General features: G+C 35.3%; 1 protein-coding gene across 2 annotated transcripts in view; it reads right to left on the bottom strand.

Annotated features, from left to right (window-relative positions):
- LOC129744755 (uncharacterized) overlaps window positions 1–26,599 on the bottom strand; it is a 429,246-nt gene that overhangs the window by 21,533 nt on the left and 381,114 nt on the right. For both annotated transcript variants that reach the window (XM_055737450.1, XM_055737451.1), the window contains one exon: window positions 5,974–6,707. In XM_055737450.1, the coding sequence (XP_055593425.1) occupies window positions 5,974–6,707 (734 nt within the window). The remainder of the gene's footprint in view (window positions 1–5,973; window positions 6,708–26,599) is intronic.

The following is a 26,599-nucleotide window of genomic DNA, read 5'->3' as shown; positions in this document are numbered from 1 at the left end:
TATTCGTTCATGCATTAGGACTTCAAAAATCTTAGATATTGAGTTCAAGATTGATAAAGGTCGGTAATTATCTACGCAGTTAATATTTTCTGATTTGTGAATCGGTGAGATGGACGCAACTTTCCATGCTCTGGGAAACGATCTTTCCGATAGTGACCGGTTTATTATACTACAAATCGGGGCAGCTAAAGGTGCTGCGGGCTGCGCAAAGTTTAAAAAAGCTGTGGGTATGCGATCTGGACCTGAACCTTCAGTTGGGTCAAGCGAAGACAATTTTCTTTAGATACCCTGCTCAGTGAAGCACGGTAAAGGTAAGTTGATATCTGTGGTAGATGGAGTTATAGAATAAATATGAAATGGAATGATAGAAACAATCGAACTTGTCTGTTTCATATTAATGAAATGAAATAAAAATAAATAAATAAATATAGTATTTGTTCAAAATGAAATCAATCGTTTATGCTGACAGCACTGTATACCTTTTAGCAGTGGGGTGTTAAAGTTCGTTAAACAGCGATGATTAAACGAAAATAATTCGTCAATGAAGTGTATTCGTGAATCGCGAGCGTGTTTGTGTTTGTGTTTGTGAATGCGTCGGTTCGGTTCTCATTGAAAAAAACGACGAAAGGATCATTCTTTTGGCGACTTTTAGCGAACTAGCTTGTGGTTGAGTGCTTTTTAATTAAGTCCGATTGTAGAAGAAATGTGAAGTGAAAATGGTGAGAAACTGTAGGTTCACCACAATGGCGTACGATTCAATAGAGGCTATGTAGTTGCTGTTTGAGTCGGTACTAGCTTAAAAATATATTCTTTGGAAGAAATCAGCGAACATATTAGCCGATTCAGTCGAGTTAGAGGCAGTGACTCCATAAAACCTCATGTCTGCAGGAATAGATGGCTTCTGTTTTCTTCGATTAAAGTGTTTCCAGAATGACGATGGATCACGTTTGAGGTTTTGTTGAAGCTGAGAAATGTGTTGGCGGAAGCGCAGATCGTTCAGGTTTTTGAATTCATTCTCTAAGGATCTCACATGGCATCTGCGATTTTCAGAACGATTCTTGTTGAAACTTTTACGTGCCTTTCGTAGCTGATTTCGTATCCGTCTTAGATCGGAGTTCCACTACTCGTGCTTTATTGGTTTGAAACTCTTCGGGCGTTTCAAGGGAATGTTTTGTCTTAAAACCGAGTAGAGTGTTTCATAGAAAACATTCAGAGCTGAATCCACATTGTTGGCAACTTCAAGAGAATTCCAATCTATCGAATTGAGCGCAGCAGTAACAAGACCGTAATCGCATATATTGAAATCGAAATCAAACACTCTAACAGGTTCTTCCTGATCACACAAATGATCGACGATTTCAAGGCATATAGTGTATGGTTTATGATGACGATCCGTAGGAATAATCGAAACAGGTGACTCAAAAAAGTTCAGGTTTTCAGGATTATTTGAAAAAACAAGGTCCTAAAACCGCATATTGGCGTTCGGTATACAACAAATTTGATGCATACCTGCAGAAATAATCATTTCAGTTAGAGCAATTTCAGCTTCGGACGATGGATTCGACGGTAGTAAACTGTTTACATCGTGGTCAAAGGACCATTGGAGGTGTGGGAGATTATAATCACCGTTTAAAATCACATTTTAGGCCTAAAAAACCGGTTATGATAATTTTGTTAAAGTTTGTCCAAAAACTTCGTTTTTGAATCCAAAAAAAATAAATAATAACAATTCGATATAGTTTTTTTTAAAAAGATTTTACAAAAAAAAGTGATTAAATTCGGGCAAAATCTGGACTTTTTAAACGAAATCGAAGCAACCGAGCCGGGCCAGACTTTTGCTAAATTTGTATCAAAAATTCGGGCAAATACGGGTAAAACCGAACAATTTGGCAACCTGTTGATAGCACCTATAACGAAATGCAATCTTTCGAATAGTGTAAGTATCAAAATTTTGCTCGTAACTGAATCTTAAAATAGCAGTTTCTTTAAGGTGAATTTTCGTGCATAGGAAAACATGATCGCACCATTTATGTGTTTGATTGTTTGGTATTTGTGTTTGTTTATTTTCTGATAACGACGACCGGCTGCGTTGCTACTGGGTTGCTACATAAACGCATCCTGTAAGAACCTACTACTCGAATGCTATTTCTCGAATCAAGTTAACGACTGTTGGTGCGATGATGGGTTGATAGATATGTTGCTGAATGTACTCGTTTCGAGGTTTAGCAATTATTGGTGGGCCTGGTCTTAGATACTTGAAAATGAATTTACAGACGTATAGATAGACGGTTTCTATAGGTAGTAATACTTACTGTTAACATAGTAGCAATCTCTTTGTTGCTAGGATAACCAACTTGTTGTTTTCCCTATCAGTTTAGACCTGTACCTCAAGCAGTAAGACATAATAAACTATGTCTCTCTTTGTAGCCGTATCTCTGTTTCTATCCCCCTAGATCAAGGCTCTCAATAGGTCATACGCAAATGGAAATGTGGAAGCTGTTGGAGTATCCGAAGTTCTGTTTGCAAATTTTCATCATTTAGTGACGGAGAGGACCAAATTTATGACTAACGGCTGTCAGGAAGACGTTCGAGCTAACTCTATGCCGAAAATGTACTGAAACGTACATTGCGCCAAAGATGATCTGATAGCCTTAACGACAACTGGCGTAAAGACTTGAGCTCCCGAGCAAAACGCATAACCTCTAGATTGTCCCAAATTTGTATTGTTAATTTCAAACTTGGGAATTTTATGCGCTGCAGGCTAAAATTGATCCTTGACCTAGAACAAGATCTCATGCCAAATTTTGACAAGATCGGAGCACGGGAAGGGGTCGGTCAACGAGCTTGCAGTTTGTATGGGATTTTGATTCCTTTCTTTGGTAGGTATGTATGTGAAAATACAGTTATTATGAATAACTTTGGTTCCCTTCGGCCGATTTCTCTTTAATATGATTTTTTTCAAGCCTAAATTATGATATATATTTTATTCGAGGACTGTGTTTCGATTCAAGTTAAGATAAAAAAAGTTAAAAGGCTTCAAAAATGGGCTAACTTTTTTTTGTTCGACTCAGGGCCAAATTAATAGTGATGTATATCACCCTTAAAAAAGTTAGCCCACGTTTGAAGCCCAATACATTTTTCTGTAATCGAAATGTTGAAATGGATTTTTTTTTCATAATTTAGACTTTAAGATAAACCAATGTCAAAAGAAATCTGGCGAAGGGAGTCAAATTTATTGATGAAAAACTGAATTTTTATGTTCCTTCCGAACAGAATGACTCAAAATTCCATACAAACTTAAGGCTCGTTGAGCGACCCCTTCCCGTTACCTGATCTGGCCCAAAGTTGGCATGAGATCTGGCACTAGGCATAAGATCAATTTCGGCCTGCAGCGCATAACTTTTTCAAAAGTCGGGTAATTCGGGGCACTCTAATGACCAAGGTTGCTGAAAAAATTCTGTGTTTTTGACAAAAAAATTCTCGAGTTCTATGATTTGAATCTAAAATTCTGTGACTATTTTCTGTGGCGCTATTTCTATGAATTTCATTGGAAAATCATGTACAACATCAACAAATTGTAACTTACTAAAAGTTGATCACTCTCCTCCCTCAACCGTCAAAAAATCGTTACAAAGTGCCCGTTAATTCTGCAGTTTTTTAATCTTTGAACTTTTCCTAGTTGATGAACTTAAGAATATTCAAAACTTTCCACTCCGTGGGAGTGTTCCTTAAATAAAAGAGATTATTAATCACTTAAAAGATTAAGGTTGAAAAAAGTCGGTCCATCAATCTCAAACAGCTGTAATCTGCAATTGCAACTTTTGTTGAGTTACTTAGAGTGTTTAGTTTAGTTTTTCATTAGGCAGAATTTAGTTTTTTCACAACAGATGTGTATAGCTTAGCTCAGCTTGGTTGACTACTCATCATATGCATCTGAAATGATAAGGTAAACTCGAAATAAAATTCAGGTTTATCATTCTTATGCTCAATTATTTTTGATTATCTTCAATATTATATAATTCATTTTGGATTCCAAGATCCCAGAAATGGCTAAGTAGAAGGAGTTCCACATCGCCAATGATTGCTAGTCCGTGATTGATCGAAGCCATCAATGTTGTGCATGACCCAATAGAATGGAGCTTGGGATTAGCAATCTATTCTCTCATGCTCTCCCTCTCCCGGCCACGTCCTAGTAGTCAATGGAGGAAAAAGGATGAAATGTTAGTAGTTTACTCCCGTAGTTCAACTAGAATAAATACTTCAATTTAACCCCCTAATATACATCTTAGCTTAGCATATTTGACTACTCATGTGCACCTTAAATCATTGAACACGAAATGTTGTGTAGATAATTTTATGTACCAACAATTAAAAAAGACTTCTGAAAAGATATTTGGTTAGGTTATGCACAACTTAAGCGTTTCCAATTCCATGATCGCTGGCGTGGCTAAGTAGAATACCCAAGAAATATTGATTGTTTTGTAAGACTCTTTAACCCTCTTATGAAACCTAAACTTGGTCTAGTAGCCTGTTATAAAGCTTAATTTATTACTTGGGTAAGTTCTACCTCGCCAATGACCTTCTTTTCAGAAAAAAGAGAGCATAATTATAATTAAAATTAAATATATTTTGTATCTTAAAGTTTTGTCAATGATTAAAGTGAACTTCGTTATTCTGGTAGAATAAATAAATAAATGAGTTATCTGTTGTGATGATTGATATAGGTCGCTTTTGAAAATTCATCAATACGAATCTTTTCTTTGCCTCTGTTGATTTCGCTATTAATTGGGATTGGAATCATAATTTTAAAGTAAAAAATGGTATCGCCAAAGTTGTTCTGAGATCAAACTGCTGTTAAAATTTGTGAAAATTCATTTCTATTACCGATACCCCACAATAAAGTTTCAATGGTAATTACAACAAATGTTGATGTCGCATTGAAGTTTTAGGGAACGGAAGATTCCTTATTAGAATTTTGTTGTACTTGAAAATATATTCGAAATCGAAGGAAAATCATGAGTTCAGGATCATAATCAACATATTGTATCGAAACTTTGATTTCAGAATAATAACAACCACTAAAACAATTGAAAAAAAAAGAAAATCAAATTCAGCATTCCTTTTCGTGTTGGTTTATTGAGAATTTTAAAACTTATTTACAAAGTCATTTCAGATATCTTAAATCATTTAAAAATCTTATGCACTAACATAGATGTACGTTTTTCTTTTAACTTGCGTTAACAATGAACTCACGATAAGATTTAAAATAAAAAATGAGAGTTTGAAATTCAAGAGAAAATCGATGAATTCCCCCCCTCCTTCATTGTCATTTTATTTTTTTCTGAATTGCCATGTGTGTTTTTTTTTAATTTCCTGATATTAAGGTGGCATTGGAGTTAAGGAAAAAAAATCATCGAGTTTTAACCCTAAAAATCACCAAAGAGATGGAAGGGGATAAAAACTGAACTCAGGAATTTAAAAGATTTTGAATGTATAAACCTTATTAAATAATATTCCGACTGAAAGGTTCTAAATATAATTATAAAACCCCAGAACTTAATGCAAATTGGAAATAATCGGTTATTAAAATTCAAAATGGCTATTTTTGCTGCCATCCTGATTTACATTCAATTTAATAAAGCATGTCGATTGGTTCTTAAAGTGGTGGTAAACTTCGTTAGTATAATCTTCTACACGCATTTAAGAATCATTCTAGAATTGACTTATGGTAGATATGCATTCTGATAGGAACAAGAACTAATTCCAAACCTCAAAGGTTTTAAATCCGAGATACATAGTGCTGCAATGGAAAGTTTCTCGACCTATAAATGAAAATACCTCCTTCACGTGGTTCAAAAGGGTCAAATTTTTCAAATTCGTTTGCAAGGAATTAAGCCCTATCTCAAGATTTTTCAAATCTATTCAGTTTGAGAACCCCCATCCGACTGATGACTGATAATAATTCGTACTCACCTTGCAGCACATGTACGGTGATGCTGGCCGGCTGGGTGTTGGACGGAGCGCAGGTATAATTGCCGGCGTGCTTCAAGTGAACCCCCTTGATTGTCAGGACGCTGGTCGCCGACGGAAGTATGTGCGAGTAGAGCAACCGAAGCAGCCCGCTGTGATTCAGGTGGGCCAGATAATGCAATCGATCTAGGGCCGAAAGTTCCCCTGTGAAACCTCCTGCCCCTTCTTCCGTCGATGGAGACGATAGAGATGGATCGTCCGTTCCCCACGACGAAGAATCCGATCCCGGGAAGGACGACGACGGATCATCCCATAAAGCTGCATCCGGCCGGGCAGCCAGCACATCCAGGGCATTCAACCCGAAAGTGGCATCGTCGTCGTCGATGCCGCCACCCGGAGAAGATCCTCTCGAGTGATGATGATGATGATGATGGTGCTGATGAGGGAAATTGTGCTGCCGGTGCAGATATTGCAGGTGATGATGTAGGTGCTGCAAATGATGATGATGATGATGCGGGTGAGGATGGGCTGCTAGCGGATTTTGCTGACTGTTCATTTCGTGGAACGGTGCGTGATGCTGCTGGTCGTTGGCCATCGCTGTTCCAAGGCCATGGCTTCCGGTGCCGGAAAATGGCGCCGCCGCCGTGGAAGATGACGAAGGTCCCGTCGTCGGCTGGAATGGAGTTACCGAGAAGCCGTTTTGCTGGTCGAAGTTTACCATATTCTGCTCGTGGTACCTGGAAGCACATGGAAGCAAGGGAAGGCATAAGCAATCAAAAGTTTGTAATATGTGTACCTATGAGTTATTCAATTACAGCGGAAAACTTTCATAAACTCTAATTATTATGTTTTGCAGAGCTAACGTCGAGTGAGGAGGCCGTCGTTGTTTGTAATTTGAAGCAGTTTTTGTTACAAGTACAGTAGGAAATAACTTGTAGGTTTGACTTCTCTTTTCATTGGAATTGTAAATAAATTGCTACTTTGAATTATGCATATCTACGTAAAAATCTTATATATGTGTCCAGTTGAACAAAGAATGAAAAAAAATAAAATTGAAAAATAAAATTTAAAGTGATTAAGTGAATTAATTCGCAATCATTTCAATATTGGTTATTTTAAAATATAAAACATCTTGGGGTCTTAAACATATTTTCTGAATGAACCTAGATTCGCAGTATAATATTCTTCAAACTCAAAATGATTTCTATTTCGAGCTTTGATTACCACCAGCTTTGGCTTGCGTACCACGTGTGGGGTATGTTATGCAGCTTTTTTTTCTCTATAACTTCCTTATTATCTAGTTCTAATAAAAAAAGATAAGTTGGACTATAGGGGGAAATGAGGATACTCGATCCCTGGGGATTGATTCCTTAGATATATCTCGAAAGTGGAATGTATTACCCGATCAGGAAGCAAAAAAACTAAATTATATCAAGATGAGATATTTTGATACTATTTTTTTCCTATCAAAATGAGTTATTATTCAGTACTCGTAGGATGTTAAAATATCTCAAATTATATCAAAAAAATCTATGCGATCATAGCTAAATTATATAAATTTTAGATATGCTCCTTTCAAGATTATATCTCGTTCAGATAGCATATTTTGATATTGGATAGAACAAAACCTATCAAAATCATAACTTATCTTTATCAAGATATGAGCGCTTCGAGAAAAATTGTTAGTGGAATGACAATAAACCACATTATATGCTAAAACCATGCTCCATTTTTGGTTTCCCAAAAATTGGATTCAATTTTATGGATCTGTTGAGCGAAACTCATTAATGCACGGTTTGAGCCATTGACTTCGATGTCCGTGTTTCATAAAAATTTGCACTTATATCAAAATATGATATAATCATTTTATTTTAAGACAATTCGAAAAAAATCTTTATCATTGAAAATGAGCTCAACCCCATTCAATTGTCTGTCAATCAGAATAAGATATAATTCAGATTGGAGAAATTTTTAATCGAAAATTTAGAGTACTTAATTATAACTGAATCAGTTGTAAATATCTTGGTGAGATACATGTTAGTTATTATTTTGATATGCTCTCCTGATCGGGTACATAGATCGAATTTTCTAAAATGCCAAATAAAGCAAAAGAACAACCTGTTTTCTCAAATATTTTTAAACATTTATTTTTTTGAATTTTTGCACTCTGTTTGATAAATCCAACAAAATGTGAATTTAAGATCTTAATTATCACTTTAAAATGCTACCACGTGAAAAAAAAATTAAAATTAGATTATTTATCCAGTATGTCATTCGTTTGAGTATTATTTGAACTTCTTAATAACATATTTTCAAACCTATAGTGAACTCTCAATAAAAAAAAAGAGGTTTACAAAAATGTATGTCATGGTTTCACCTGAACCCTCCAATCTGAAAAAATATTTTTCTGAATGGATGTTGATCATTCCAAAGCACGATATTTATCATATTTATCAAAACACTAATATTTATCCGATAATTTCTTATTGAAAAGGACCCAAAGAAGTTCTTTTAACAAAAAATAAGAAAATTGCGCCTTTAAATTAGAATGAATGTAGGGTTGTAAATAAACTTTTAGAAATCGTTTACTCTCACACTTATAAACTGTGAAATGAAATCTAATTTGGCCAAAAAAGTCAATGTAACTTTTATCTTCAGGTTTTGCATGTTTTTAACCAAAGCTGAAAGTACCCTGATTAAAGGATCAAGTCTCCTTTAATTTTCAAAATATCACAATTTTTTTAGTCCCACGAAAACGCATCGAGTTTATCTACGGGTTCAGGTACCGTTCTAACTTTTACAGCATATTAACTTGAAATTAGACTATGCCTATATCTATATATACCTTATACCATGGCCGTAGGAACAGGGGGGGGGGGGTTTGGGGCTTAAACCCTCCCCATGAGGGACCAAAAAAGCCAGCAAGGTATTCTACTTTCCACTTAAAATTTTAAATTCATAATCAAATTATGATGGTATAGTAAAGTTATTCAAGAGTAACAATCTAGATTAAAAATTAATGCCAAAACCTCAAAAACCCATCCCAAGTTCAAAATTCTGCTACAGTTTTTTCAAAATTTTCTAACTTGTTTACCCGATCAGGAGGGGAAAACAAAATTATATCAAGATGAGATATTTTGATACTAATTTATTTTCTATCTAAATGAGTTATAATTCAGTACTCGTAGGATGTTGAAATATCTCAAATTATATCAGAAAGTCTATACGATCATAGCTAAATTATATCAGTTTTTGATATGCTCCGATCTAGATTATATCTCGTCCAGATAGCATACTTTGATAGTGGGCAGAACAAAACCTATCAGAATTATAACTTATCTAGATATGCATGCTTCGAGAAAACTTTCTAGTGGAATGTCAATAACCCACATTATTTGCTGGAACCATGTTCCATTTATGGTTTCCTAAAATTTGGATTCTATTTTAAGAATCTGTTGAGCGAAACTCATTAAAGTACGGTTTGGGTCGATGTCCGTGTTTCAGAAAAAGTTATTCGTTTATCAAAGTAAGATATAACCATTTTATTTAAGGACAATCCGAAAAAAATCTTAATAATTGAAAATGAGCTCAACCTCATTTAAGTCTGTCAATCAGAATTAGATATAATTCATATTGGAGAAACTTAAAATCAAAAATTTTGAGTACTTAATTATAACTGAATCAGATGTAAATATCTTGGTGAGATACGTTTGAGTTATTATTTTGATATGCTCTCCTGATCGAGTATAGATATTCAGATATTCGAGATGGAGGCCTTTTTGCGACATTCAAACTCAGAGTACTTTACTCTTAGATAACTTTTATGTTGTTTAATTTTCATCAAAATCAATTCTCAATTGATTTTTCCTAAACTTTGCAGATTCCGTTGGTATAGGAATATTATTTTTCCGAGCAATAGTAAATTCACAATAAATGATTTTTATCATAAAGGCACGAAAATTCCCTTTGCGCGAGTTTATCCCATCTCGGAGGTTCTGGTTCCCTTAACGAAAATTGTATTTCATTTTTGTTTTTCTGATTCTGTAGCCAGTTTAGGATTCTTGATTTCCTGGTTAGAATTTGATTTTGCATTTCATATTAAATTTGAGTCATGTTTCTCGTAAGGCATATGCAACTTTAATATTTTGATAACAGTTTTCCGAATATGAAAAAAAGAATTTTGTTTGATATTCAAATTCGAGGTTCTCAAACTTAGTTATTACGAAAAAATTTATACATTTAATGCTTTAAAATAGCGATTCGATTTAAATTTAGATTCAAAATACAGAATAAAAATAAATAATTGAAATAATAAATTAATATTTAACCACAACTACAGAATTTATATAGTACTATAATGAATCCAAAACTTGGCTCTTAAAATTCTGATCTGGAATTAAAATTCGGAAATCGTATTTTTTGTACATTTCAGAAATCGTATAGAAACTGGGAAACAGATTCAAAGTTCAATTTTTAAATTCAGGTTCAGAATTAAGATTCAGAATGCAGATTCAAAATTCAGAAACAGATTTAGCTTGTAAATGAGTGTTTCAATCAACATAAAATTGTTGAGGAATTCAAGAGAACCAGAACTTAAAAATCTATTTGTCAATTTAATTTCCAGATTTCAAATTTTTTAACCAAAATAAGTTTATACACACAATTTAGCTGAAAATCACAAATGTTAAGTACAATTGGCGTTAATTTTTCAGTTTTGTTTTAAGAAAAAAATCTCAAATTTTTTTTTTAAATCATCCACAGAATTTTTATTATAGAATTTATTCTGAATAATATTTTTTCTTATCAAGAAACATGTATCAGGTACAGGTACTTCACCCTTGAATTCTGCACAAAACCTTTTGTTTTCTCGGTGTATTGTTTAACATTATTAATATTACAGTTTTTTTAAAACCCGAATTTCAAACTAGAATCATAAATTGGGTTCAAGTTTGCATCAAGCAAAATTGATCCGAATTTTTTTTATCGCTAGCTTTTTCTTAGGAAAATTGTATTTATTTACATCATAGGTTAGAATCTTGGAATTTGCAAAGAAGTTTGGAAGATTTTGCTTGTTTGATTTGAGTATAGATTTTTTTAAAGAAATAGAAGGCTACCCATATTTTATGCTCAAATCAAATTAGTTGAATCTACCAGACTCCTAAACAAATTCAAAGATTTTAACAATCAATGAAAGCTTATTTCATATTTTGTTTCTTAAGGTTTCGTTATAAAAATATAGGTCACTCTTTAGGTAAACAATAATAATCATATAGTTACAAACATAATTTGTTTTAATTTATTTTAATTTATTTTTATTTATGCATTGTTGGGCAAAAATCCTAGGTGAAAATACGTCACCAACCCCCCCCCCCCCACATGATTCGGTTTTTCTTACGGCCCTGCCTTATACAAATCCGCGCCGTTTAACCGATCGGCCTCAAATTTGAAGATCGTAGTAATAGTTTGAGCTCCTCCCACCTAAGAAAAAAGGGCCTCCCGCACAGCTTTTGTTTTCAAATCATGGCACCCATTTATCAACCAATTTTTCTACTCTTAACCGCGGTTGTTTTTCTTCACCATGGGTGGGAGTAAAGGTTGCCAAAATAACAGAAAAATCTGTATTATCACAGAATTTCGAGCAAAATTTCGTCACAGAATCTGTGTCTCAGATTACAGAATTTTAAAAATATTCACAGAAATCACAAATTTTCTCAACCTTTTAAAAAATTATAAATTTTTAATTTCGGCAACCTTGGAGGGAGACCGGGTATCAGAAACGACCATCCAGGGTTCACAAGTAAATTTAGCTTATTAATGGAAATTTGAAAGCTGAAGTGGGAAGAGCTCACCAACTACCGCAAACACTATTCGTATCTAAATAACCTGATATGACACATGCACCCGTTGCAAAATTTGGTTTCATTTGCTCGAATAGTTACTCGAACTAAGCAATATGAAAATTGTATGGGACCTCCACTTCTCCCTTTCTAGATTCCCCATGGAAGATAGAACCACGGTGTCTCTGATGGAACCACTTTATTTACCGAAAATTTGCATCGCTAATTTTAGCACCATTCAAAAGCTGGGTCTTTCTCCTTTCATTTTTGCCCAAATTTGAAATAATCCATCAAGGGATCTAGAACAGTTTATTTTTTTGATGATTTTTTAACCTTTTTAATGATTTTTTTCAAAGACAAAATCATACTATACCTTGAAAAACGCTCTACTTACCTTTAGCGTTTATTTTTTTTTTTTTTTTTTTCTTTTTTTATTCGACAACATATGTCAATAACTGATTCAATCGAAAATTTCCCTGGCTACAACTTTTTAGAAGACAGCAAAGTGATACAAATTTACAGTTGTAATGTGAGAAACAGAGTGATTATTATTTCATTTGAAAAATTTAATAAAACTTCTCATCACTGATTGTACCAAGACGAGGAATAGTATTCTATGAGCTTAATTATTGATTGTCGAGTGTATAAATGTTGAGGATGATTTGTTAACCTTAAAAATCGATCGTATTATTAAATTTTTAAACCAAAAAACCATTTTTTTTTATAAATTGCACGAAAGCTTGTATGCAACAAAGTTGTAGACTATATCATTGCATAAAACATATAAACCAAGTATTTTTTTATTGAAAAATTCAACAAAATCAAAGATACAGTAGGTGATAAAACTCTGATCGTTTACAACTTGTTTTTAGCTCTTGAAATCTTTCGAATATTTGATAAATTATTCGAAATTTCCATAAAATGCTTCAAACTTCGTGTTTTTTGGAAATTTCGAAAGGGGAAAGGGGGGAGGGGTGACAAAACAAGAAATTGATATTTGTTCCAACCTAATCACTCTGTTTGTCACATTACAACTTAAATAATTAAATTTTGAGCTCAAAAGAAAGGAGAGAGACCCAGCTTTCGAAAGGTGCAAAAATTAGTGATGCAAATTTTCGATACATTAAGTTTTCTCACAGAAACACCGTGAGACGGTGCCTTAAATTATAATAAAAAATATTCCTCGTAAATATAATAGAAATATAACTCGTACTCAAACACGCTCCCATATCACAAGAAGGAGAGATGGGCACTAAAAATTCATAGAAACATATACCGTACCTCAATACTCTCCCATGCCAAATTTGTATCCATTTGCTCGATTTGTTCTCTTATGATAGAAAAAACATGTATGGTAGTCCCTTCCCTCTTCTCATTTCCTATTGAAAGAAGAGAGTCAAAAATCATTTTAGGATTGTTGAAATTTTGTTATTTTTGCGTAATTTATGTATGGGAGCCTCCATTTCTTAGTTTGAGAGTGGAAGTTTGAAAGTATAATAGAAACCGTTCTCGGTCTTAAAAACGCCTACACACCAAAATTACGTTAATCGGTTCAGTAGTTTTCAAAAGTTGTTTACATTGCGTTTAGTTTTTGTTGATTTCGTATGGGACCCCCCCCCCCCCCTTTCTGGATTAGGAGGTGTTTGAAAGTATTATAGAAACCTTTCGTTGTCTTGAGAGCTACAAACTAAATGTTAAGTTTTTCGGTTCATATGAATTGTCATATGAAACACAATGAGAAAAATGTACTCATTGCGTGTTAAACGACAATTTGCGACCGAAACACAATCTTTGAACCGCCATAAATTTTTTGTTTTAAGTCCAATCGTGTTGCAGTCTTCAGATGAAATGTTAGTCTTAGTTAATTTTTTTCAGAACTCAATGTCTCAGAATCCCTTTCACACTTGAGATTCAGTGCAGCATCTTCTCGTTATCAGATTCAGCTCAAATTTCTCATATGGTCTTGTGATAATTCCCCTAAATCATCTAAGTGTCAAAGTTTAAGTGCATAAAAATATGCATCTTTTAATGGCATTGATATTAAAAAGAAATTTACGCTAGGTACACATTTTGGTCAGTTGAATACAAAATTTTGTCTTCTTCTTCTTCTTACATCAACATGGCCAAAACATGTAGGCATCCTGGAAAATGGGAGACTTGCGTCTATCTTTTTTCTTTTCAGCGTATTACCTGTTACATATTCCTATGCATTGCAGATATTACTACGGCCAGGCCAACCATGTGATGAAAACCGCAAAAGATACAGGATACAGGGGCGGAATGAAGCGTGGAGATCCCTACCAAACGCTTCATATAATATTTTGAATATGTAAAGACCTAAATATGAATTTATGTCATTTGGGAAAGTATATATGGAATATTGATACATTAAATGCTGTTAAGGAATTTGGAAATTACGATACTTACCAACATTATACTCACCGCAATAATAATTAGATTATGGAATATTACATTTGGGTTTCTGTAGATCAGCTATTTTGCCTTCGTATCTTTCCGACTACTCTATGGATAGTATGAGAGGTTAATGATCAGAAAATTTTTAGTAACGGTTGGAACACAAAGCAATTTATTATGTCCAAACACTCATATTGTCGAACCAGGCTCCACCCGTTTGTCCAACAGCTAGATGGCAGTAGTCTCATCAATACGAAATATATAAAAAAAAACTTTCATGCAATTAAAAAGCTAAATTTGGATACGAGCCCTAATATTTCGTTATATTTTATACGATGTACCATGAAAGTTTAAAATGATCCGCAGGACTTTCCAAATCTCGATTGAAATAATGTTTTTAGACAACAAAATCCCTATGCAATAAAATTTTAACCAAATCACAAGAAAAAATATATAAAAAAATATAGGGTAGATACTCTAGATTTCGACAGGAGCTAGTTTTCGACAATTTTTGAAGGAAAGGCTTATCTTTCTATTTGTTGGCTCAAGCTATCTTTGTTCATATTTTTTAATTTTTGCTAAAATTGAATGTCGAAAACTAGACCATCGAGAGATTTTTGTAAAAAGATAATAAAAAACTTTGTTTTGGGACTTTTGATCAATTAAAAAGGTAGAGAATGAAGAAAAACTCCGATTCATATAACCAATCATATTTGATATGAAAAACTTCAGCAATCAATTTATTTACTTGGTTTTTCTGGAAAAACTAGCAAAAACTGTCGAATTCTAGGTATTTTACCCTATACTTATCTTTGACATCAGCGTCACTTCTGACTTTGATTGATGTGAAACTTTTCAAAACTTCAACAATGTAAACGAGTCATCATAAAACCAGTAGCGCAAAGTATTCACTCCTATTCTTTCGAATTTGCTCATTTGCTGCACATGAACCTATTTCATAAAAACATTCAATTTGTAAATATTTAGACACGCACATTTCATACAATTTCTAATAAATTTTACGGCAAAAAACCCGATCCAATCACGAAACAGTGTTCCCTAACACTCCCTAACCTAACAAAATTCATACGTTTATTCATCTATTCGTTCTTTCTCCACGCTTTACTCATCGAAATAAGCTAAATGACTTGATATTTAAAAAAAAAAACAGGATTCTAACTTTCTGCTGTATCTACTACAAATAAACGCCAAAATGTAGGCTTTCTCAGAAAATATTAAGTTAACGTAGCTTTCTTGCAGCCAAACTTGAACACAAGTTAAAACATGTCATTGCATGCTTTGACTACAACTATATAATGTCAAAAATTCAGGACCAAATTTACCAAAATTTTTCTTTGACTAAGTATCTCTGACTCTTGATATTAATATTTACATAGGGTCGACGTTGAAAAATAAATGAAAATAATGATACGAAATACTCATCTTTTCCCAGATCGACGCTCGTGTTGCATAGTTCTGGCTTAGTCCGGAAGGCGTAGGGAGAGCCCCTCAGATCTGCTCACTTGAATTTTTACGAAATTATCACATTTTCACACATAATTGCTTTTTCCACTTGACTTTCCTTGGTTCAAAAGTGAAATTATTGAAGAAAAAACACCATCTTTCGCAAAAATACAAATCTAAACCACACATTAGATACTTCAAATTTTACGGAACGACGACAAAACGCGTGCTGATAAACGCCTGGTCGCTTCTGATTAATGTTTTGTATAAGAAAATTGTTCTTATCTGCCTGATTTACTCCGTCTAACCTCGTATCAAACACGACTTCGTTGCAGTTCAAAGTTGATAGTCGGTTGAAGGAAGTCCCAAGATCAACTTTTTTGAAAAAGATTCAAAATTCTTCACACATAAGCAATACACAAAACTCAGCTCTTAAAAAAACCAAGCGGAAAAATCGCGACGTCAGAAAAAATCACATCCGTTCCCGAGCACCGGTCAGTTAAATACAAAATTTTGTGGAGATTTTTTGACCCAGAATCAAATCTTTAAAATGTGGACCTTTTTCAAAGATTGCGTTTGCGGAACCTTTGAACATGACATTTTTTAGTATGCCGCATACAAAAGTTTGTTCTTCACATTCGAATCTACCATTTGAAGGGTGAGCCTCCAGATTCCCAGACATTATGCAATTTTGAGACACCCCAAAGTTTCTTCAGCTGAGTATCTATTTTGACTGAGTGCTGAAATCCAAAGAACCGATTTTCGTTAATTTCAGACGATATCATACAAAAAATGAACAATTTATTAAAATAATGTTGTATTGTTTGTCATGTTTTGAGACTTTGAAAATTTGTAACATTATAGAGGAGACATTTTTTCATCCAACGCACAACAAATTTTTTTTAATAAAGATGTGCAATATGAAAACGTATTTTTTCATGCCAATTCTCTCTATCAGTAGTTTTCAATAGAAAAAGAATCAAATTTCACATTTAAAACTTAAAAAAGTTCTTCCAGTGTTCCATCAAACAGTGTGAATGCTTTTCATTTCTTTTAATGGGTTATTTTAATAAACACTACAACGAGTTAAATAAATTTATTTCTTGTGAATTGTTTTTTCTTACTCAAAAATATGTTTACTAACATTTTCTCAAAAATCGCAATCAATTATCACACAGAAATTCCAAATAAATTAGGACGAAGAATTTTTTTTTTGTGAGTTCAAAACTGAATGTTTTTCACAATAAAAATTACATAAAGAACATACTTCCATGCAGTGTTTTTTTTGTTAAATTTTACGCTAGAGCCAGATACTTTTGACGTTATTTCTAGTAAATTTGTTATTTTTTTAATGTTAATTTATTTCTTAATCTTCATCTTAAATCTTTTCCGTCACCATTTATCAACTTATCTTTACTATATGAACAAATTTAAATATACCTGCATATACAAACTTGACCGTCCATGACGTCAAGCTCTCTCAAACCCTAATTTCAATAGTTTATTTGTGTATATTAATCGATTGATCGTGAAATACAAGTGATCAACGATCAAGACATTTAAGGACGTTTGCGATGTGTTCGAGGATGGTGTAACTCCAGAATCGGTATCACACCTTAAAATCTAATCCATTTTCTGTATTCCTGGAATGCTGTCATCCAAACATACTAATCAGGTACTAAACCTTTGAAGTCAAATATTCATGTTCTTTGGTCTCCGAAAACGTGTAGACGAAGTATTCTTTTGATTTTTCTATAACGTAAATCAAAAGAAAAAAACCAGTACGCAATTGTTCTAAAATTCCACACTGTTTACAATGTGCAAAATTGAACAATTGTTTTCAATAATAATGTCGCAAAAAATTCGTGATTTTGATGAAATGATTTTGATTTTTTTTAAACCTATCAATGTTTCACCAGTATATACCAAAATATAAATAAAGTCAGTTTTATCACAATATTCGTTTTTTTTTTCAATATTTTTTTTCGTATCAAACCTAAACATAGATAATTAATTGAGCATCTTGATACGAGTTTCATAATTTCTTAAAAATTAAATCTTACCATCAAAATTTATGTATTTAGGAATAACACTTATGTGTGAAGATAAGTTGAATAGATTTGTTTTTTTTTCATATTTTTTTATTACTTCTATGTGACATACTTAGTGGTGAAATATTTTCACATCTAGAGGATGTTTATTTTACAAGGTTGCTTAACTTTAAGCAAGCAATTTTTTTTAATTTTTGGTTGTCATAATAATCTATAAACATATTTAATTCATTACATATGACATACTTTATAACAATTTGAAGAAAAATTCAAATAATTTAATTACTGAAAAAAGCAAATTACGTGTTAATTTTTTGATTCCATTTAACTCAATATAAAAACATGCCTTCTTATCAATTGAAATCTCTCATTACGAACTAGTAAGAATTAGAAAAATAATCTTCAAGATTCACCGTAAAACTAGTCAAAAGTGTCTCCGAATTTATCTTTGAGACCCACAATTCAACCAAAATTACGTTCCCAGGATGCAGAGGTAACCTCGTTCCTAAAGCACAATTTCATATCTTCTATCCCGTTCTCTTTTTTTCCACAACTATCTATTGACCTCTAGGGCGTGGCCGGCGTCGTTATTGATGTTCAAAGAGAGAGCATCAGTTTTGAACATTTAGAATGAGTTTCTTATACCAAGAACCATTCTTTTGACCTTTGTAAAAAATTGGTGGCCTCGTTAAATCACAGAGAAGCATCCATTGGCGATGTGGATTTTTTTCTACTGAACCACGCCAGCGATTGTGGAACTCGAAGAGATTGTTATCATAATTTGATTTTGGAATAAGTAATTATACATTTTCTATGACCATGAATTTCGAGTTTTACGATTGAAGGTGGATGTGAGTAGTTAATCAAGCTAAGTTAAGCTAATTTAAATATATCTTCATATTTCAACTTGAAAATATGAAGCTCGTTTTGTTTTGATTTTTTTTGACATTTAAATTGAAAAGTGATCTTCTTTTGCAAAACTTAAAAAAAAGTTGGTTGTGATGACCCCCTCTATAATGTGACAGAATTTCAGAATTAGGATATTTTTTGTGTTTCAATAGTTCTAGAAAAGACACTGCTAATCATTTGTTTGGAAACCGTAAACTGAAACTACTTTGATTACTTTTTTCATTGATTTTAAAATATTCTCAAAGAGGATTCATTTTCGAAACACCTGGAAGTTTTAAAATGATTACAGTGGAAAGGTGTACACAACCTGAATATTAATTTTGAAATAATCGATCGGCTTGTTTAGTTACAATTGAATGTTCATCCAAAAATACGCTACATATTTTGGGGTAACTTTGGTCACGCAACTGACTCTAGGCGTATTAAATCTGAAAATTTCTAAATAAATTTCAACTACACAGAACAAACACCAAATCAGAGTTTTTTTTTGAGAACTTGCTAGATTAGTTCCTTATCATTTTTTGTGTACAGGTATTTGATTTGAGATAACTAAGTGAAGATGGCCCATTTGAGAAAAAATTAAATTATATCAAAAAATAATAATAACATAATCATAGAACTAAAGTCACACTAAGGTGAAAAGTTAAATTTTTACATAGTCATTCATTTCTTTCCAAGTGCTTCATGGTCACCAGCAGCACTGTTTGTTATAGGCCTTCGGAAAAATCATATATTTTTAGGAATTTGAAGTTAAAAACTCAAAGCAAATAGAGCTTATTTGAAGTTTGATGTATCAGCATTTAAAACAGTTTTATGATACATAAACTTGAAACATTATTATTGATAACCTTGTGAATTTTTTTCTTGTTGATCAATATTGTCAATGATCATCACAGTGATCAAAGTTCCCTCTATTTATGGTACTAAAAGCATTTCGTGGATTATGTGCTGAAGTATTGATCCGTTTATTAATTTAAATAAAAATATATCCAATAATTTAGAAAATAAAAATATCGATAGTTATTAAAACCTGTTTTAATCCATAAAAAGCTTGTCTCCCTTATTATTCAACGATAGAAGAAACAATCGAATAAATGTATTTAATCTCCAGAATAACAAAAACTCACACTTGATGTTGACTATTCCGATGAGTCTAAATTAAATTTGTGCAGATTTGGTCCCGTTCTGGTGAGTTCCCAGCAAATGTCACTGGTTGGAATCTGATCTTTTTTACCGCCCCACAGTCAAGCAAAACTTTAGCACTAGAGCAAGCAAAAGTAGAGCACACAAATTTGACTCGGATTGAATTTGTTCCGAAACTGTTAACGGCTGAAGGTGCTGTTTATCACCGAGTTTTCTGACGGAAGTTCTGTGCTGGAGGAAAACTGCATGCTCTGGTTTCAGGAAAAGGCAAACGGAGGCAGACGGGATTTGTTCGTTTATCAAGCTGTTTGGTTTTGTTTGAAAGTGTGAATGGGAAAATCCATCGCATCCAATCCAAACACCCGCCCCCCCTGGCTTAATCCAAACCAAGATGGAGCTGAACCTTAGCCTCGATGCGGGTCCTCTAACACTACACTACTGCCAGCAAGCCGCCATCCATGCCATTTTCTGGTGGGCCAACAATAAAACCCCAAATGGTAAACTTTGTGACACGAAAACGTGTTGGCTCGACTTTTCGACGGATGCTGAAGCTCACTGTAGACTGTGTTTGGCTTTCTGAAGTTGGTGCTTTCCGATTTTTAGTTTCTGTTGCGTTGCCTTTTTTTCCTGTTCCTCTGGTTGTTGATGGGTCAGCAAAAATTGCATGCCAACAACCCGATTATGTGGAAGTGATGGTATCTACTGAAATTTTTTAATAGTTTATGAAATTATTTTGAATCTTCCTTACATCTTGTTATTTTTTCACATTAAAATGTAATTATAATGAAGAACCTTAACATTTAGAATAGGTGCTAATTAAAACTTCGAAATTTGTTCATTTTTTATTATTATACGAAAATGTCCGGAATCTTACTGGTTTCTTGTGAATTACACAAAAATCAATTGTAGTATTGGTATAGAAATTATTATAAATATATTTTTTTAATAGAAGAAAAAGTAAAAAAAAATCAATTTTGAATATCTCCAATAAGTTTTCCAATATTGAAACATTCACATAGGTTAAGAAGATAACTACTGAACCGGCCAATCTCACATACTCAGTCTAAGTGCATACTGTTGTCTGAATTTATAATCAAATGTAAAAAAATCGAACTAACACTTAACGTCAAAGTTGGAGAGCTCAGAAAAGCGGTTGAACATTTTCATAACATCGTTGAAAGCATTAAAGAGTGATACGTTCAAAATTTGGTCAAGGGAAAACGCGTGTAAATCGGTGAAATCGTTTATTTAAAAAATCAAACTAAATTTCTTTTTCAAGTTTAATTAGCATAAAATTCAGGAAAAATATTCAGTTAGGCTTCCGCTTGTCCAAATCCGAATTGCTGGGCCTTACGATTAACCCCTGCCATCAGATTTTGTACAGCCACCTTTTCCACCTTCTTCGCCGCAAAAAGCCAGTTTGCCTTGAACTTCTGCTCGTCCTTAGCAGTTTTTTTGGTCTTCTTTAGGTTCCGCTTGACAATAGCCCAGTATTTCTCAATTGGGCGGAGCTCTGGCGTGTTGGGAGGGTTCTTGTCCTTGGGAGCCACCTGCACGTTGTTGGCGGCGTATCACTCCATGGCCTTTTTACCATAATGGCAAGATGCCAAATACGTCCAAAACAGTACGGAACAACAGTGTTTCTTCAGGAAAGGCAGCAGACGTTTATTCAAACACTCTTTCACGAAAATTTCTTGGTTGACAGTCCCGGAAGCTATGAAAATGCTCCTTTTCAAGCCACAGGTACAGATGGCTTGCCAAACCAGATATTTCTTCGCGAACTTCGTGGTTTCGTCGTCCATTACCATGCAGTCAAACTTCGTCAGCATCGTTGTGTACAGCCTCCGGGATCGCGCTTGGGCCGTCGTATTTTGTTTATCATCGCGATTTGGAGTCACTACCTTCTTGTAAGTCGATAGTCCAGCTCGTTTTTTTGGCTCGATGCACGGTTGTAGACGATATACCCAGCTTATTTGCAGCACCTCGGAGAGAGAGAGTAGGATTTCGCTTGAAACTACCGGCAACTCTCTTTGTCGTCTCAGCGGCTTCTGGTTTTCGATTTCCCCCCGATCCAGACTTCCTGGCTGTCGACAAACGTTCCCCATACACTTTAATTACATTTGTAACGGTTGATTTGGCAACTTTTTGCGATTTTGCCAGCTTTGCGTGCAAGTAGCTCGGATTTTCGCGATGCGCGAGCAAAATTTTGATACGCTGCTTTTCTTCCTTGGACGGCAGTTTGACAACTGAAGAGTGAATTCCAAAATCAAAATAGAAGCAACATTCTACACACACACACTTTCAAAATGACGGGTGTTCAGGTTTTTTAAATGCAAAATTGAAAGAAATACGTCAAGTTGATATTGACCAAATTTTGAGCGTATCACCCTTTATTGAAGTCACCAATGCAATGGCGAGAATTTCGTCTTCGGGGGCGCAGAGAGAGATCATTTTGGATTTGTAGCTAGAAAATGAGATACAACACACATACGTAGAGTTTTCGGTTGGTAAGATCGATGCGGGTCCACACAAGTTCCCAGTCGTGCCATTGGATTTAACAGCAATTAAAACTCCACATACAATGGTCTTCTTGCTATTACGGAGACTGCGGTCGCAACGAAAAACAACGTAATCTGGTCCAAATATCTGACTCGAGAGACTCGTGCAGCCATGATTCCGTGAAAACGACGACGTCGTAGCAGGACCAAGAGCTAGCGAGCAGATAATCTGCTATACATAGTTTATACCACCGACATAATGGTAAATGGTGTTTGAATCATTAGATTCCATCGCAGAGCTAGAGCCTTGAACGCTAGAAGGGGAGGAATTATCAGGCGGAAGAAAACGCCCAGAAGGACTATACTCGCCTAAGCTCACAGGCTGGAGAACCCCTAGGCCACAGACGAGCTCAGGGCCGGGACGACTGATGATGCTGGCTGGATACGGCACAAATGAGTCGAGTGGCTCGAAGGTCCCCAAAAAGTCAAGCTCGGTGCGTCCCGGTGATGTGACCCAAATTGAAATTTGGTCGAAACGTGGCAAATTGACCAGCGTTACTAAATTTGCTGTGGGAGATCATCTCACGAGCATTGCAAGTTCTCGAACTCCATCTGGGGCCGCAGACCTGGTAGTAGGAGGTCTATTTGCGCTAGAGCGCTCCAAGGCAATACTCATTGACGAAACCACTTTCAGCAAAAACCTCTCATTCTTACGACTCAACGTCCAAACTCTCCTCTAGCGACTTGAGGACCGACATCTTCTCGAAATGACTCAAGATTCCCACAAAAATTTCTCCTCTTCGCGACTCGAGACCTGTTCTTCCCTCAAAAGACTCGAGATCCGACCGTTTCTTGCATTGACTCGAGATTGACCACTCCTCTGCACGATTCAAGGCCCGGTCTCTCCTCTAGCGATTCGAGATCTGACCTCTCCTCGTAATGACTCGAAGTGACCACTTATACCCCTCTTCTCGTTGATTAAGGGCCTGATCCCTCCTCTTACGACTCGAGACCCGACCCCTTATAATAAAGACTCGGGGTTGACCACACAAACCTCTCCTCCTGAAGATTCGAGGCCTGACCTCTCTTCTAACGAGTCGAAGCCCGACATCTTACCTCCAGGATTCGAGGTTTGCCACTTTGTCCGTCGTGTGTCGATCGAGAGCAGCTTATCCTAGACTCACGCCTCCGACTCGAATGGCTCACCCGGCGCCGAGAGCCACTCTACCCGTGGGTATTCTCCGATCGTGGAATAAACCTTTCCCAACGATTTCCACTGAGAAGAAGGTCAAGTCTTATCCCTGCAGCTTCGGTCGTTGGGAACCGCTCTACTCGGATACTCCCCGCACGAGCGCGGCGCATCCACGGCATCCGCCACGCGAAAATGATGCCTTATTTTTGTAGTTTCAAACCGCAGTGCGGTCTGTCTACTTCGACCGTTGTTCGGTCTTCTTTATCCCTTTGGCTGGCAACCCTGGGATTTACGACCTCGGGTTTTTCTGCCCGACGCGAGCAGCTTGTCCTGGACTCGCGGCTGTCACGGCACACATTTGGGACTTTGAACGCTACGACTACGAACGGGCGGCTGAAGACGTTGGCAGGAATCAGCGCGACGGAGTCGAAGGACTCGGAGGTTTCCAAAGTGCTTAAACCGTTGACGACGAAGATGATTGTATCAGATTGTAACAAACACTTGAGGCTGAGGTCGTGCGGGGCTTGTTGTCGAAAAACGATAAACTTTCAATGTCGACAATCATTGGTGTGGTACAACCAGTTGTGTAGAGCTCCCGAAAATTAAAGATGGAGTGAGCCAGGTCACAGAAGGACACGGGCAGCAGGTGTCGATGAGTTTTTTGATCCAAAATCCTCAAATTCAATAAACAGAATTCCAGCGGGTCAAGTTTTAGGCGGAAGAGCGGCGTCTTTGAGCTTGGGATCTACTCCAACCTTGAATGAAATAGACCTAAGCGTGTTTACGTTGACATTTTTTCATACTTATTGGTGAACTTCGGCAGATTTGCAATGGAGACATTCCGTGACGAGTTCTTCGATGTCTTTAGCTGTGGCACAGAAGGCTTGAGTGGGTAGTTTGATTCACCGTCTCTTGTTTGTAGGGGTGTCAAGGAGAGGCCAACGAGCAGACATGCGAGGAGATGGATTTCAACTGGGACGGTTGTTAATGATTTTGTCCAATTTTCTGTGTATCATGGCTAATTCCGACTTCATTTCCGCAACTAAAGACGTTTAATCCTGGATCAGAGATTCGTTACAAGCCATCGGTGAAATGCGGTATTTTTCAAAAGATTACAACAGACATCTCAGATCTACAGTAGATTAGAGTCCAGCGAGTAGTAGTCCAGTAGATTAGAAATCCAGCGCACTTGAATTGATGCGCCAAATTACAGAAGCCTTGACAAGTGATGCTGTCGGAATCGCATGTGAGTTTGGCGCGTTTGTAATTGTTACAGATCATAACGATGGAAGACATTTGAGCCAGTCTTGTTTCCTTAATTTTACTGCGGGAACCTTGCACGAAATTTAAATTGATTTAACTCATTTTTCTATTCTCATCAGAAGAAATTAAGATTTTATGATGTTTCACTCTCTGGAGCCACTTTTTGACTCAATATGAATATTGAAATTTTCTCAAATTTATCGGATACTGGAATATCATTATTCTGTATCCAGGATTGTTGAAAAAGCATGCTTGATAAGTTGTCATTACTCAAATATATATGACACTAGCAGACCCGGTAAACTTCGTTTTACCATGTTAAACTTGGCGGCCATTTTTCATTTTTTTCTTCGATGTTTGACTTAAAAAAAGCATCAAATCTTGATTGTTAATTGTCTTGCTTTCGTGAACATGTCCTAGTTTTTTTTAACATATCCTTCTTTTCCGTTTACTCGAATTTTCCCGCTTAATTCTATCGGAATCAATCCTAAGAATTTTAACTCAATTCTACGGGTCTTTACATAAATTATCAAAACATTACCTTCAGTCAATCTTACGTGCATGAATACTTTTCATTTTCTTTTCTTTGATTCGTTTGCTTTGAATATTCCCGAATGGTATCAGGTATCAGCTTCCCGTTGCAAATTTGATTTTTTCAGCACTCAACGTAACCACCAAACTTGCAAGACTCATGCTAAAAACATCCACTCTTTGTAACTTGCTTCATTAATAACTATATGTTGATAATATCAATGTTTCATTTATTGAAAATCATTTAGTTGATTTACTCCGCTTTGCTCGAGTTCACTTTAAGGTTGAAATCGAAATCAAAAGTTTCTCAATAATTGAAATTTATTGCATATGATACTTTATGGAAAAAGAATTTTGAATATCGCAGCACTTTCAGCTCCCGAGTAACTGGTATATTTTTTAAAACTGCAGAAATAAAAAAAAAACGTTAGAGATGATTCTTTACTGACCATTTTCAAGCAGCAGTGGAAATTAATATCCATATGTTCATCAAAACCATATCCAAAAAAAAGTTCGCCGTTTTATTATTAATTATTTGTTTAAGCAAAAAATTTCATGTTATGAATTTGCGGCTTTATCGGTGAGGGTTAAAGAGTAGAAATAAAAGACGGATAGAAGATCAGAAGAAAATTCTAAGGTGGTGAAAAGAGCGAAGAGCATTTGAAATAGAAGCTTGACCACATACTAAATTCTTTGTCCCGCACCAATTTTTTGTCCGTTCGGCACATGTGCACTCACACACTCACATGGCGGTCGAACCATCCATAATTAACTGTATCGAAAAATGTAGTGCCTTCTCTATTGGGTACTACTTAACCAATACAGTTAATTGGTGCGGGACAAAGAATTTAGTATGTGGTCAAGCTTCTATTTCAAATGCTCTTCGCTCTTTTCACCACCTTAGAATTTTCTTCTGATCTTCTATCCGTCTTTTATTTCAACTCTTTAACCCTCACCGATAAAGCCGCAAATTCATTTCATAAAACAAATTCAGGGTAATTTCTCCTCTTAAAAAAAAACAATTCTTTGAACATTTACCCAATTAATCAAGAAAACGATCAGTTTTGAATGGGGGAAGAATGTGTTTAGATTTTTTGCTTCAACCGAATTACGGCATTTTTATTTAGATTTTTATCCCAATGGACATATCTGCCAATTTAAACCATTGTTTTTAAAGATTCTTACTGAAGCATTGGGGTGTTCTGATTTAAAAATTTCCTGAGGGGCTGTCCACATACCACGTGGACAACTTAGGGGGGGGGGAGGGGGTATGGAAATGTCCACGCTTGTCCACGGAGAGGGAGGTAGGGGTTTAGGTCATGTCCA

Source organism: Uranotaenia lowii, chromosome 2 (genome assembly GCF_029784155.1).
Source record: "Uranotaenia lowii strain MFRU-FL chromosome 2, ASM2978415v1, whole genome shotgun sequence".
Classification (NCBI taxonomy): Eukaryota; Metazoa; Arthropoda; class Insecta; order Diptera; family Culicidae; genus Uranotaenia; species Uranotaenia lowii.
This window is presented reverse-complemented; position numbering and strand designations above follow the sequence as displayed.